A 15,280-nucleotide genomic window follows, 5' to 3' on the forward strand; every position below is an offset into this window, starting at 1 on the left:
AAAACCCCCAGAGCTTATCTAATCTGCTTTTCAACCTGAATTTGCCTATACATATACATAACTAACTGCACAAGTACTACTACTGAATTCAAAGAAAATTGAGCAAGCATTTAAGGACTCTGTCAAGTAAAGCATAGATATAGATGGATACTTTTAAAGCCCATTTACTTTTCTGCATAGTCCACTAATCCTGGGCACATAAGCAGTATTTTCTGGCTGAGAATTTGAGAACTGGCTATGAAAAATATGACTATTTGTGAGGCACAGGCCCTGATCTTACAGGAAATTATGTATCTGTTTAATTATGAGCCAGCAAGAAGTTTCACAGATTTCAGGACAACTGCTGAATTTAAACATATTCAACGTTTGCCGGACCAGAATTAGGAGGAGTAACAACGTTTTTAATGCAACATATACTAACCCATCTAACTCTGATGAAACAACGAATTCTGGAATCTCACAAAATGTTAATAAGACGACTAAATTGTACCCTTCAGTTACATAGGATTCACGGACTTATTCAGTTTAAAACAAAAATTAACTCTTACTATATCATAGCAGATCCTGTATCGCAAATTCAACTTTTGTATTCACTAAAATAATTTACATCTTAAAACATTATGATAGTGTATTGCAATCAATTGTAGCCATGTACCACTTTGAGCTTACCTTGATTGGCACAAACTCCCTAATAAATTTGATTCCATGTTCTTCCATATATTCGCCAATTTTGTTTGCCATATCTTGGTCAAATCCTCTTAAGAGAATGGATCTCACCATGACAGTGACATCTAATCCAAGACCTACAAGAAATCCTGCACATTCCAAGGCAACATAGGAAGCTCCAACAACCAGGGTTTTCCCTGGACAGTAAGGCAGAGAGAAAAGATCATCACTGGCAAAAAAAAAGAGAGGATAAAAGAAAAGAAAGTTAGAGACAACCAGAAGACTGTATTGTGCTTTACTTTTATCTAATTTCTTCTGTAAGAACAGGACTTTATTCATCTTCCTGCTCACTAAAAAAAACCCAATGACTTAATTTTCTGGAAATTCAGTTGGAATACAAGATCAGTACACACACAAAAAAGAGTATGAAAATTCTGAATCACCATAAAAATTCATAAAAATTTAGAGGGTTTTTTTACAGAAACTTATGACAAAGTGTTAAAAAGGTAGGTTGTTGTGTTTTTTTTTTTTTCTCTGAATCTTGCTTCAAATATTTTGCTGCAAATTTCAGCTCCTGAGAGCTAAAAGGAAGAGGAAGGGGTTCAGCTTTAAGATAAAAATATCATCTCCACTTCCTTTAAGACTTATCCTTTTGCTAAAGCTTTATACACAGCACCAAATATACACATACAATAAAACAAATTAATGCAAACCACAGTAACAGGCAGAGACAGAAGTAGGAAATTATGGAAAACATGTTTATTTCCCTGCTTTCCATTTCTTTCAACTGCTTCATCAAGCTATAATACGTCAGTTCTACCACACTTTGGACCTAGACTACAAAAGCAAGGCTTCTCAAGGAACAGGGACTAAAGGAGGCATCACGCTTGCTCAGCCGAGACTTAGGCAGAGTTTGGCAAAGCAATTCTCTGAAGATTTAAATCTAAAATAAGTGTCTCCTTCTCAGCCAACAGCTGCAATGGCTAAACAAAGACGCTCTCTGCAAATGTTGTGGTGGCATAAAACGTGGGTAATTAAAGGCTCCATCAGAGCTCCTGTCCTCCAGGGAACCCAGTGAAGATTACACAGATAGCCTCAATCTGATAGTCTTTAACTCTAGTATTCCTGACTCTTCCACTTTAATGTAATTTTAAAGCACCACTGTACAGGCTGTATTATCTGCTACCTTTAATTTCACTGCTATGTAACAGAAGGGAAACTTACAACATCGTGTTTCGGTTTCACAGGAATTATGGCAGTTATTTATTTCATTTCTACAGGTTTGCAAGCCTGTAATTCCAACCTCTGTTTCTACATTAAGTAACTTAAAAGTTACTCTGGTATGAAAACACATTTCATCTGCATATGACTTTTTTTTGGTCAAAATTGTGCTACAAGTGCTTGGTCTTGTCAATTAGCCAGACATTTGAGATCAGATTTCCCAAAAGTTGAATTAACTTCACTGAGTAGCTGGAAGAAAAATGGGCTGAGTTTCAAGACTGCCCCAATGCACGAAGACAGATACATTTCTGCTGGCTTCACAGCATCAACTGCTTTGCAACTCCTACTTTCCCTGATATTTGAGCAGGGAGGTTTCTTCCAAGCAGACTGTGCTCTTCATTACCAAAAAAACTTCATTATGTGAACTAAAAGACCATAAGGAATAGAGAGGAAGTGGGTGTACTGGTAACTGGGGCAGAAGTGATGAATTAATTTTATGATGGACACACACATGATTCATGGTATTCTCTGTTACCGCTGTTATCAGTCAGAAACAGAACCACCCTAGCCAGCCGCCCACAGTCCTGTGGTATCTACTAGACACCAATGTTTTTGGCACCTTAAAATCTGCCTATAGCTATTCTCCTGCTCTTACTTACCCCTAACAAAAAGTTACATAGGAAAGAAAACCAGCAACCAAGCAGCCCTGCTCATGCTTCACCACCTTATCTTAGAGGTGAAGCATTTACACAGAGTGAATGATTTCATATTGCTCTCTGGTTTTACCTGCTAATGCAGTATTCCTTGTCTCCAGGTATACCCAGGTAGCGTGGTCGTTCACCAGTGGCAATGAGAAATCTCTCAGCCGTGTACAGCTTCTCAACTCCTCTTTTATTTGTTGCCTGTGGACAAAGTATTACTCCAAAGTGAGTATCTCGCAGTCCTACCAAGTGAAATATTATTCTATTTGAAAAGCATCCCTATTCAGAAAGCACTACAGGAAGACCCAGCACACATGGCTAGGGAGTACCTTAACTGTGTGTGGCCCGACAAATTCTCCATATGCATTCTCATACGTGACTTTCTTCTCTCTCAGTGCAACCCGATAGCCCCAGTTCAGTGAACCAATGTAATTCTGAACAGATTCTGTCATAGTCATCCAGTTGTGTTTGACTGTTAGAAACAAACGAGAAAGGGTCATCTGTCAGTCTGTGATTTCTTCTTTTCCCATTGCCAACCTTGTATTCTCAGTCAGATTTTTCTCCATGACCCAGTCACCTTCGTCTTATTCTTATTTATGCCACCGTAACTCTCCTGAAATTCAAAGAATTACATCAGCGTAGACAACAAAAGATGTCACAGTGGAACAGATATGACTTAAAACATGAAAAATTAAGGCTTACTGCGTTATTGATAGCTTTCTACAGATACATGCTGTAAGCAGGTGACATTGCTCAACAAAATGAAGACCATGCATCTCTGAGAGGTGCCTCAACATGTTCCCTACTACAGGATCACACCCTAAATAAATCCCAGTCCTATAACCATGCACATTAGAGCTAACATAAAGCAAAATTCATCTTCTTATGTAGGAGTAATAGAGACTGAGGGAAAGGAAAACCTTGCCTGCAACTATGAGTAAGTTTCTAATGGGGCATTCTGGGGTATTCCCTTAGATGTTGTGTAATGTCTCTGAAGTTGCCTCACATTTTTAATGCCAGCATGTTTAAACGCAACAAGCACTTGACTGTGAAAAGAATCTCTGGATTTTCAGCACAAATGAGAAAACTGCAAAAAAATGGTCTCCTTCTTTACCTTCTTCCGTAAATTGCCATCCAAATTTGCGGGAATCTTGCAAGGCTTGTCCTAGTAAAGCTGCCTGATGCATCAATTTTTTAGGTATACAGCCCACATTTACACATGTTCCTCCAAGACCTGAGAGAAAGGAACAGAAAGTGTTTTTCACATCATTGTGGCTGATCTCAAAGGAGAATCAGCATCTCTGACTAAAGCTCCTTTACAACAGGTTTGCAATGAAGAGAAATTTACCCCATGAGTTTCCCAGAGGTGTAGGCGTGACAAAGTCCAGCACCATCACTTTCTTTTCATATTTGGCAGCCTCCTGCAAAACAAATTAAATAAGACACGTATCTAAATATTAGAGTTCAAATTTGGAGTAGATGATAACATCATGCACTGCTGAAAAGCTTGGTGACTTTTAATTAAGTAATAATGAATGATTTGCAAAGGAAGAGCCAGACAGCCATTAATCTTCTGAATTAGTATGTGCACTCAGTAGGAAAAAAAGATTAAAGGAAAAAAATAGGCATTCATCCTGCTACACAACAGCATGGCACCAGTTGATATACAGAAGACTCTGGGAGTCAAACCTCTACTTCTCTCCTCTGTGTTGTGAATTTGTCCACACTATTTTCCAACATGCCATTTACTTTGAACATATTTAACAAATTCTTCGTTAATCCAGTTTTCCATTCAAAGATGGTTTCTCAAGTATTTGTTTGGAATCACACCACACAATGACATAATGACATAAGCAGTCACATGGCCAAGTATTATAACCGTGCTTATCCAATCTTTTTTCTTGTAGTAGAAAGCAAAACTCGATTTTGAGTACAATCTGTAGTTATCAGAATCAGCTCTTGCTCTTCAAGCTAGTCAACCCGCGGCAAGTTGACTTTACTGTCAGGATGTGCAAATGTCATTCACACTACAAAAGTGATGGTTTCTTTCATGATAATTCCTCTGAGGAGTTGCATTAGCAAATTTACAAGCAATGTGTTTAAATGATACTGAGAACTGGAATTTCTATACTGATTCTATTATTCCCTTTGTGCTTCTAAAGAAAAATGCAAAAATTGACAGCAATAACAGGTACCAGAGAAAAACACTTAAGTAAGCACTACCTAGCTGAGAAACAGAGATGACAGGTTCCCCCATGAGATGCAGCAAAATAGCTTTGATACTTGGAGTAACCACAACTGTGCTGCATGACATGATGAGTTCTTAGACATGTAAGCAATAACAACTATAGGCACAGGATATTACCCTAAGGCCTTGGGTTTGGTTTGGGAGGACCTGGACAGCCTTCAGCATTGTGTTACCAGTAATACTTGTTAATCCAAATAGTTGACAATCAGAATTTCAATTCTAAATGTAGCTTACTTAATGCAAAACATACATCATATTTCAAACAACTCAGGCTGCAGACAACTTTGGAAAATATTAATGTACTGGATTTCTGCTTCCAATTAAAGGTCAAGGTTGGCCAAGAAGCTAATTTCTATCCATTGGTTGCATTTCTGAGGAAGTTCCTCAGAAAGGTGCTCAGGGACTGAGATGCATTATTATCGCTCCTTTATGACAGCTCCTATCCACAGCTCAAAAGAGCTTTACTAGTGTTAGCTAACTAGAACGCACAGATTCCCAAGCTTACACCCAGCTAAATGTTGACATAATACAGTGCAGAATTGTGTCACCACCTCAGTAGAGATCACAAACAAATTTAACCACTTCTGCAGAGTGATACATGCCCGCAGTAACAAAACCTGCCCTGTGGGCTTCCAAACCTCCCTGGGTTCAGTGCAGCGCTGCGTGAACGCAACAAGGCTGCGAGGGCTGGAGCTGTTCTGTGCGAGCCGATAGCGCTGGCCTGGCACTTTAATCTGGGTCTAAGGTTGGGTTGCACAGAGCCAGCTCGGCAGCGTCTCCACTTGCCATGAAGATGTACCTCTAAAATAACAAGCTCCAAGCAGAATATAGAGAGGAAAGGGAAGACGTGCAGACAAAGCTGCATGTGTCATAGTGAAAAGCACGCATTTAATCAACCTAGTTAAATTGCTGCAAACCTGAGTGTGGATATCTGGAATCTGGTTTAAGAGCTATGTAGTTGTTTTTTTTCCTTTTATTTTGTATTGCTTTTTAAAGCACTATTAAGTCACTAAGAAAATCAATAATGTAAGTCAGAAGTTTATGCGTGTAGAACAGTTTCACTTCAGCTTCATGAAACTGATTTGAAATACACACGTTACTACTGATGGTGATATTGTCTGTATTGATCTACCATCTTCTGCTCTACTCTACAATCACTTGAGAACACTAAGAAGCAATATATTTTATACATGGAATTGAAGGAACAAGGCAATTTGTCTTCCTAGCTACACACCTTTTCTGTCCCACAGCTGAAAAATGATGCAATAAACATCACTGCTGTAGCTTCACAACTTAGCATTATGTGTACAACAAAGCAGAGCAGTCTCCTTACGGAAATTTCAACAGATGGCTTTTTATTACTGCAAATTGTTTTTGCATTACTGCAAGCTCCCTTTTACTCTTGTTACTCTCTTCTGTCCTAAAACATCCCCATCCTCTGAAAACCAGTGTCTGCTTCTCTCTGTGAGTTCTCAGAATTTTTATAGATCTATTATTATCTTCCTACACCATGACAATAGTGCCCCTATCGATAGGAAAGCAATAAACTATCAAAATAGATTATGGACATACAGCACACTACAGTCCAACACTCAGCACTGCACCCTTCAATTGTAACATGAGTTCTTCTAAGGGACCAAGGTTTAGTGTGAATCCAATGCTATGCTGAAAGAAAATGAGGAGAAAATATTTCATTCTTCAATGACATCCTTCACTTCTTGAGAACAAAAGAAATGCCTTCTGTCTGAAGGAATAATCCAGCTCCATGTCTCGAGCAACCAAATAGTTTTATTTCTAGGAATGCTAAATTCACTTCTAAATAGTTAATTCTACCACAACAAGAAGATGCAAAATGTGCCAACTACTGCTCTAAAGGAAAAGTTACTGCCTTACATTAAATTTCAACAAGTTTCAAATATTTGGAATAATGACAACTCTAAGACACGGTATATTTTGCACCACTGTGGATTCTTTTAATTAATTTTACATATGCTTCTAAAAGCAACATCCTAACCAAAACCCACACATTCTTTGGCTACAGGCAGAAGTACCAGACCCTGGAAATAAAGGGTGAGATCCTAACTCTGCCTAAATATAGGAGAAGTCTCCATTTACACAACTACATAAGCTCATAAATCACAAAATCTCCCCTGTTGTCAAAAATTAAAACAACACATGCAACAATTTCTGAACAGATATTACTTTCAGATAAAACTAGAAACCTCTGGATATTAATTTTGAATAGTTTTAAAAACTTTTCCAATTACGAGTTGAATTAATAATAATTAATTGAATTAATTAATAATAAACACTGTTGAGATATCTACCTGCTGTCTTCCAACAGCATCACCTCCCACTAGTGGGGACCAAGTTTCATTCTGTTAAGTATACCACGACATTTTAATGTTTTTCTTCTTCAGAACACAAGGAAAAAAATATTGTATAACTAGGGCTAACCTCAAAAGAAATCCTGCTGATCAGGCACAAATGTTATGACCCTACAGTATTAAAGATGCCCAGATCCAAGATGTTGAGGATGTCACCCACCTACTTACAATGAAAGTATAAATTTGTATTTTTTCTCTCATACCTTGGCAGCTGCCAGACCACCTGAGCCACCACCAATGACAATGAGATCATAGTCGTAGGAATGCGGCACTGGCGTATTCCCGTTCATTTCCAGAAGTTTCTGAGGCTTGTCTTCCTTATGTGTCTGAACAGAGAAAACAAAAAGGATAGGGGAACACAGAAACATTACCCACAGTGCTCAAAAGTTAGTACTTTCAGCAGCAAATACCGCGATAAAGGAACATAAGTGCATCTGACTTTTCTGAGCTCTGCTTTTAAGTAGCTTTTTAAAATTTCATCTTTATCCATCCTTGAATAGCTCAGTACCTATTAGACACTGAACTATGAATTTTCTTGTTTGTTGGAGCCCTGGGTTTCCTTGTAGAGCTTAGTTTTCCACATTACCTCCAGTGCCACTTCATAGTGTGTACTCCAGGATGAGATACATATCTGTCAACACAGGCACTGCATTAATTTATCTTATTCTTTTCATCTGCCCTGGACTTTCCTAATTAGTGTTTTTCCCCTCCTCCTGCACATATTAGTAGGAAAATACAACAATCATATACAACATCGTAATCATCTACAATTAGCAGCCTTACCAACTGAACAAACAGAACTGAATGAAGAAAACCATTTATGAAAACTACATTTTGTAACGTGCCTGTGTTTATTATTCCTTTGGCTTAGCACTGTGACTAACTTTGGCATCAAATGGATCAAGTGATCACTATAGTTTCACAAGAAATTATTTCTTCTTTTTTGATCAGATGATTACTACCACAGGAAAGCAACCCGTAAGCCCTAAAATGCATTTTGACAGCGGTATGCCACAAAGAACATTGCACTGTCTTCATATGCTCTTCCTAAAACGAGCCTTTGAACTTAATTTGCGAACCTCCAATTTATCAGGGCTTCAGACCTTCAAGCCTTTGGAGTTGCTGGCAAAAATCTCAGTGCCTCTCAAACTGCGGGACAAGATCTGGAGCAAGTTAAAATCAAGACTCCTCAGATGATGTAAATCAGTGAGTATCAACTAAAATCATGACAAAACTTTGAAAGAAACCCATACTTAGCCAATTCACAAATCTGCTTGCTTTTATTCAAGTGTTTCTATGTGTCTGACTAGGCAGGACTTGATTCAGTACTACTGGAATAGTAATGCCAAATAAAAGGAAAGAAAAAAAAAAAAAGTTGTTTCCCTTTTCTTTTCATCTTAATTTTGTTTTGCATTAAGCAGGCCTTTGTGCCCAACCCATTCTACTGTTGGCTTCCTCAGAGTTTAGATTCTTCCCTCTCTGTAACTACAACTGTGTCTACCCTAGAGACTGCTGCCAGTGCAGCCATATCACTCACAAAAATCCCCTACCCCTCCAGCAAATTACACAACAATGTCAGCAGAAACTCAGACTATGCATCTGCCTGTAGATAGTTACATTTTAACAGTATTTCATAACCCTGGGTAACATCTTAATAGTAGAAACAAAACCTAGAAAACACCAGGGGCTGTTGTGAAGGCATTCAAAAATACCTCATCTTCCTTCCTCTTCTCTTCCTGCTCCATCACCCCAATATACACTCCTACCACAGAATTTACTTTGCACTTGGTTCCTCTTTTTTCTATTTTTCTAACATAGCCATTAGCCAGACTCAAACTTCCTACCACGATCAGAGTAAGAGTGAAAAAAGAGCATATACTGTATTATGACATGCAGTTTCACTTCATTCGTATTTAGGGACATAAAATTAGAGGAAGTGTGCCATTCTCTCCCGAAGCACACCTTCTTGTTTGATCAGCGGCAACAGGATGGTGTGAAGCTTAAGGGCAGACTCAGACTAACACCCACACAGTCATCAGATCCAGCTACTGAGAACGATATCTTTATGATGCATGTAAAGAAACCACAATACCTACTCACAAAGTCTGCTTAGATCACTACTTATATCATGCTACTTATTTTTTTCCTTTTAAGAAAAACACTTTTATGTTTTCACATGGATTAAGAAACTTTGGCTTTTATTCCCTACTGTTTGGTTCATTTTTCATCAGTTCTTCATAGTCATTCTTCATGAAAACATGCTAGAAGTTTAGATCCAAGTAGAATACAGCTTTCCTCTCTGAAACGACCTTCCAGAACCCCGCTCCAAAGCAGCCAGGATCTTGACAGGCTCCGCTTCCCATTTACCGGGGGAACTTGTTCATGACCACGATCCCATCCTGAGAACAGACCTCCTCCATTCTTCTCCTAAGAATCACAATTTTTAAAAAAAGCCTACCTTCTTATTCAAAGTCTAAACTAAATTATAGACTCTAAAATGTATCTCTCCCTACCTTTAACGTTTTCTCATGGTCTCCTATTTGCTTCTCCTGCCCAAAACCAACTGGCTGTGGAGTTTCTGCCGCTACTTCGGACTGCCCTTCTTGCAGCTTCTGTGCTCCCTCTGTGAAATAAAGAATAAAATAACGTAGTGTCTGGAAAGACGTCCTTTATGAAGGCTGCGCTCCTCAAGAGAAATTGTCTGGGGGAGTGGCCTGGCAGCTTCATTGCTTCCTCATCCGCGGCGTGCCTGTCTCAAGGGAGCATTTCCTAAGGCGACCGATGAGTCATTTGCAACGTTAGGATGACTTGCTATATTTTTCTCTTTAATGAAAGCCCATATGAGATTTGGCTGGGATTTCAGTAAGTTTTGCCAATCCAACAGTATGCTTGGAACAAAGCAATTAAATTAGATTTGCTGTGGCTGAGCCTGAAACTTCAGTCTTAAAGGAAAATTATGATTTTTACCTTTCTTGCCCAAAAAGTGATTTTATTTCCTGATGTGCTGTCATTTTGTTCAGTCTCATACTTTATAAACTGAAACAGAAGTTTTTATTTTTCTCCTGCAATTAGTTCCCTGGAAACTTCTTTCAGTTCAATTTATTGATGTAACTAGTTTTGTCATGCATCTCCCCCCCACCAGTAATTTCTGCTATATGGTGTCACTTATAATATGAAATCCCCCAAATAAATATCTTCAAAATCCTGGAAAAGATTTATGTTTGCCCACTGGTCATAAATGATTTTATATATATATTCTGTTGGAGGTATATGTATATATACAATAGAAAATGTTAAGTGTATTATTGGAAAGAAAAAAACCAACATCTCTATATTTGGATACTTTGTTTGACATGGCATGGAAAAAGAAAAATCTGTTACTTGATTGTAATCCATTACCAGCTCTGCTTTTCTCTATATAACTCTGAGTTACATTAGGCTTAATTTCCAATAAATGGGTCAGTACACACTTGTTTGTACTTAACCACATAAAAATACTTGGCACTGCATAACGAGCAATTATTAGCAAACTCTGATACATCCACATATTTAGACAAACTGCCATACTGAATGCATATACATTCCTTGCACATTGAGCCTACAAACCTGAAGAGCATTCACACACCACACACACAAATGCAAAAAGGCAGTAAGTGAAAATTGGTCTGTAATCTTGTAGTTTCTGATTTCTTCTCTGAGACTTGGTGATAAAATTCCTTTCTCTCACAAAAGTATTGGGAAGAGTGTTTTGCTGATGTTGGTAAAGGGGTTTAAAGATCAGAATTGTTATGCAATAGTTAACAGTAATGATGGATAATACTTGGCCTATTCTAGATTGAGGGAGGAATGCAGGAATTAATCTGTGCATGTAAAAAAAGAAAAGCAAGAACACAGGTTGTGAACACTGGTCACAATCTTCACAAAGGAGAATTTTTTTCTTCAATATATTACCAAAGCTACAGTCCTGCATGTACCTGAAGCAACTGAAGCCTTATATTTTATTCCTACAACAAGTCTGAACAGCCTCAGGAATGTTCACCTAAAACTATATATTCAATGAGATAAAAATCTAGTCATTAAACAATGCAGGTATTTATATAAACATCTCTAATTACTTTCAGGTAGGTCTGTGCTAGAGGTGCCTAGCTTCAGCACTAGCCCCAAAACCCAAAAGGAATCATAACCTCCGGCAGAGACTTGAAAGAGTCAGTATGCGGGTGGCCGGTGCTGCCAGGGGCCTCTCCCCGCTTGGTTCGGGCAACCTGCCACTGGCAGGATGACAAAGCAGAAACTGCTCTGCACGTCACGTGCTTGCTCACCATGTAATTCCACCCATTAACAGCAATTACAGCAACCCACAGTCCTGGTGAATCGATACTTTCCAGAAAGCGATCAGCAGGTACCTTTTTGCAGAGTGAGATTGCTAAGGAGAACCTGGACCACGGAACCGCTCTGGAAAATCCTCAGAGACGCAGAGGTGAGGACGACTCTCTTGTTGAGTGCTCCCTCCCCTATGACCTGGCAAGTGCTCCTTGACATGGGATGAACTAATCTGACAAATCACTGCTATCAAACAGGGACAAGCCTGCTGTCCTCCATCGCACTTGTTTTCTTCTTCTTCTTGCTGTCTGCATACTTGGCACCAGCTCTGGCATGGCCTTACGTGAGCTGAAGCAACCCACTAACCTAGGAGAAAACTAGCCCAGGAGAAGAAAAGATGTGGACAGTTTCCCCCCAGCCCAACAAGCTCAGTCAGCTCAGGGAAGGATCCCACGAGCACCGCAGCCAGTGCCAGGCAGAAAACATACCCACACAGACCAGCGTGGAAGAAGAGGAGGCAGCAACATTTCTCTCGCTGATAGCAGCAAAACTGTCAGTTTTGCTCAGCAGCTTGTAAAACCAGCAAAACCCCCCACCTTTTAAGCATTCACCCAAACCCACTTCCGAACCAGACTACGCTAAGCCTCACTGCCACTTCTTGGGAAGAGAAAAACAAATACAGTGAAACAACTATGGTAATTTTAATCCATATCTTTCCTTATCAGGGGTGAGCTTCCTCACAAACCAAAGTCCTCCCTGGTATTGAGGCCTCTGAACTTTTGATTGTCAGTTGTGTAACTCCTGGCAGGGGTGTAAAAAGGCACAATTGGTTTCAAAAGGCCTTGACCAGGCAGGAACTTGAGCAGCCCAACATGACAGCCCAGATGAGCCTCATGAACAGAACTGCTCCAGGATAAGAATCACCTTTCTCTGCAAAAATGTCCACCCAGGGATCCAACAGGCTGCGGAGGCAGGACTTGGGCACCCATGGAAAGCACCTGCCCTTCAACTACTAACCATGAAGGTCTGTAAGTGGCACTTCAAAGCAAAGGTCTTCACTGATTTTGCCAGATTCTCTGTATCAGGCTGCAGGACATTATCAAAAAGAACGAACCACACATTTTTTTAAAAACAATGTAATTAAAAAAATGGTTGTCTCTACTCCAGTAGTTCAGAAGACGCCTCTAATTTTGTAATGCTTATGAACAATCAAGTGACTTGCTTTACAGCCTTATCTTCAGGCATCTGAGAAGTAAAGGCTATTTCATATGATGATAAACATTTACCTTATGCTTAAATTAGGGTTTTAGCTGAAGAAAATTTCAGCTCTTCCTTCTCCCACTTTTGTTCATTTCTGCCCTTTCAACACAGGTCACTACTTCCTCCATTGCATAAACTCAAACATTTGGAAGTGACGGTAACAGAGCCATTATATCATCCAGATTATGACAAGAGGAAAAAAACAAGCCTTTAAAATACACACCTCCAGCCTGGATCATATCACAGATTCATGCTGAGAGGCTGCCTTGCTATCAGCTGAACTGACAAAAACTGCAAAGGAATGGAAACCTGGGCCAGGATGCAGAGCAGGAGGAGAACCTCTTAAACTGCCTTTGCCTTTAGAGGGATCACAACGCACCCACACTCCCAGAGAGCCAGGATCAGTAGGTGGGAAATTAAAAAATAATACTTAGTAACTGTACTTTGATGAGTGGATACAAGTTAGATCTTCAACCTACCTCACACACTTTATTTTTTACTGTGACAGAGACAGAGTGTGGCCTTAGGGCTAATCATAAAAGCAATGGAGCTGGCTACAGTAGATGTGTCAGGGCTTGCTTAGATAAAGGCTCCATGAGCTGTGCTCTGGTGATCCCGCCAAGAACCACTGGTACTTTTGACAGGATAAACTAGGACAGCCCTGTGGCTATTCACTTTCTTTTCCAGTGCTGATTCAGTGCTTGGTTGCCCTGTCAGAGGAAGGATAAAGATAGCTTAGAGGTACATTTGCCACCCCACCTGAACTCTGCCAAAGTCTGAACTCTAAACAAGTCACTAATGTTAAGACAGGCCAAGCCGACATTATTTACACACAGACTTCAGTGCGCATTGGCAAGCACTGTTAATCAAGAGTGAACCACTGATGTCCCATGGATGCTACTTCTGAAGGCTGATATATGTGAGCCTTGAAACCTTCCGTTTACACACAGGACCAAGATACATGTTACACGCAATTACAAGTACTTCTCGCCTTCTCTCTGAAATTAGCTACTTGTCCCTCACTATGTGTAAAGCACCATGAGTGATCACTGCCAGAAATTATATATAGCTAGAGCAGAATCTTTACTTTCCCTCCTAAGTCTCAAATACTAAGAAAACAAAACCCAGAAGGTGGAAAACCCTACCTCAGAGCATCTTTTGCACCCACTTATACAAGCAGAAGCTTGCAACAGTTGTATATACTCTGTACGGTTCATCATTTTAGCCTGCAAGGAAGAAGTTCCATGGTGAGTGGAATAAACAAAACCACTTCAATAATACCACAAAAACATAGAATCACAGAATCATTTCAGTTGGAAGAGATCCTCAGGATCATTGAGTCCAACCATAACCTAACTCTAGCACTAAACTATGTCCCTAAGAGCCTCGTATAAACGCCTTTTAAACACCTCCAAGGATGGTGACTCCAATATGCATCTTTCCCAGGGCTGAAGGCTGCTGTTTTTTTTTTTTCCCCTCAAAGAATCTCACTGCCTGCATATGCAAGCACTGAGGAAGGAGAAGTTAAGAAAGGCAATGCTATGCACTCAGTCCTTAAGACTGCTTGCTCACTTATCTGTCTGGTGCAGCTCAAGTGAAAAACAAATAACTTCTGGGCATTTGAATAGCTCCTTCACATGCAGAGTGCACAAACATTAACAGATGAGACTCAACAGTGAAATCACTTTCATCCTTTTCTCCCTGGATCACGGGTCTGTTTTCTCATTTGCTGGCTTCCAACACATGTAGTCTTCATGCAGCACAAAGACAGCACAATAAGCATAAGGTGATGGAACACCTTATCCTTGGTGCCATCTCAAGGCATATCAAGGATAAGAGGGTCATTGGGGGCAGTCAACATGGCTTCACCAAGGGGAAGTCGTGTTTGACCAACCTCATAGCCTTTTATGAAGACATAACAAGGTGGATAGATGATGGCAGAGCGGTGGATGTGGTCTACCTTGACGTCAGTAAAGCATTTGACACTGTCTCCCACAGCACCCTCACAGCTAAACTGAGGAAGTGTGGACTAGATGATTGGGTAGTGAGGTGGACCATGAACTGGCTGAAGGAAAGAAGCCAGAGAGTCGTGGTCAATGGGGCAGAGTCTGGTTGGAGGCCTGTATCTAGTGGAGTGCCTCAGGGGTCAGTTCTGGGGCCAGTATTATTCAATATATTCATCAACGACTTGGATGAGGGAAGAGAGTGTACTATCAGCAAGTTTGCTGATGACACCAAACTGGGAGGAGTGGCTGACACGCCAGAAGGCTGTGCTGCCATCCAGCGAGACCTAGACAGGCTGGAGAGTTGGCAGGGAAAAATTTAATGAAATATAACAATAGAAAGTGTAGAGTCTTACATCTGGGTAGGAACAACCCCAGGTTCCAGTACAGGTTGGGGAATGACCTATTAGAGAGCAGTGTAGGGGAAAGGGGGTCCTGGTGGACAGCAGGATGACCATGAGCCAGCACTGTGCC

The 15,280-nt window shown here is 40.1% G+C and overlaps 1 protein-coding gene across 5 annotated transcripts in view; it reads right to left on the minus strand.

Annotated features, from left to right (window-relative positions):
- The window catches only part of TXNRD1 (thioredoxin reductase 1), a 52,136-nt gene that overhangs the window by 18,722 nt on the left and 18,134 nt on the right, over positions 1-15,280 (minus strand). For 3 of the 5 annotated variants that reach the window (XM_065630772.1, XM_065630796.1, XM_065630782.1), the window contains exons 3-8: positions 7,427-7,549; positions 3,937-4,009; positions 3,703-3,822; positions 2,918-3,060; positions 2,674-2,789; positions 670-895 (exon numbers count right to left, since the gene is read on the minus strand). In XM_065630772.1, the coding sequence (XP_065486844.1) occupies positions 670-895; positions 2,674-2,789; positions 2,918-3,060; positions 3,703-3,822; positions 3,937-4,009; positions 7,427-7,513 (765 nt within the window). In that variant the 5' untranslated portion in view covers positions 7,514-7,549. Of the gene's footprint in view, positions 1-669; positions 896-2,673; positions 2,790-2,917; positions 3,061-3,702; positions 3,823-3,936; positions 4,010-7,426; positions 7,550-9,736; positions 9,847-15,280 lie in introns of all 5 variants that reach the window. The other 2 variants (XM_065630807.1, XM_065630763.1) reach the window with 1 other exon arrangement.

Source organism: Caloenas nicobarica, chromosome 1, assembly GCF_036013445.1.
Source record: "Caloenas nicobarica isolate bCalNic1 chromosome 1, bCalNic1.hap1, whole genome shotgun sequence".
Classification (NCBI taxonomy): domain Eukaryota; kingdom Metazoa; phylum Chordata; class Aves; order Columbiformes; family Columbidae; genus Caloenas; species Caloenas nicobarica.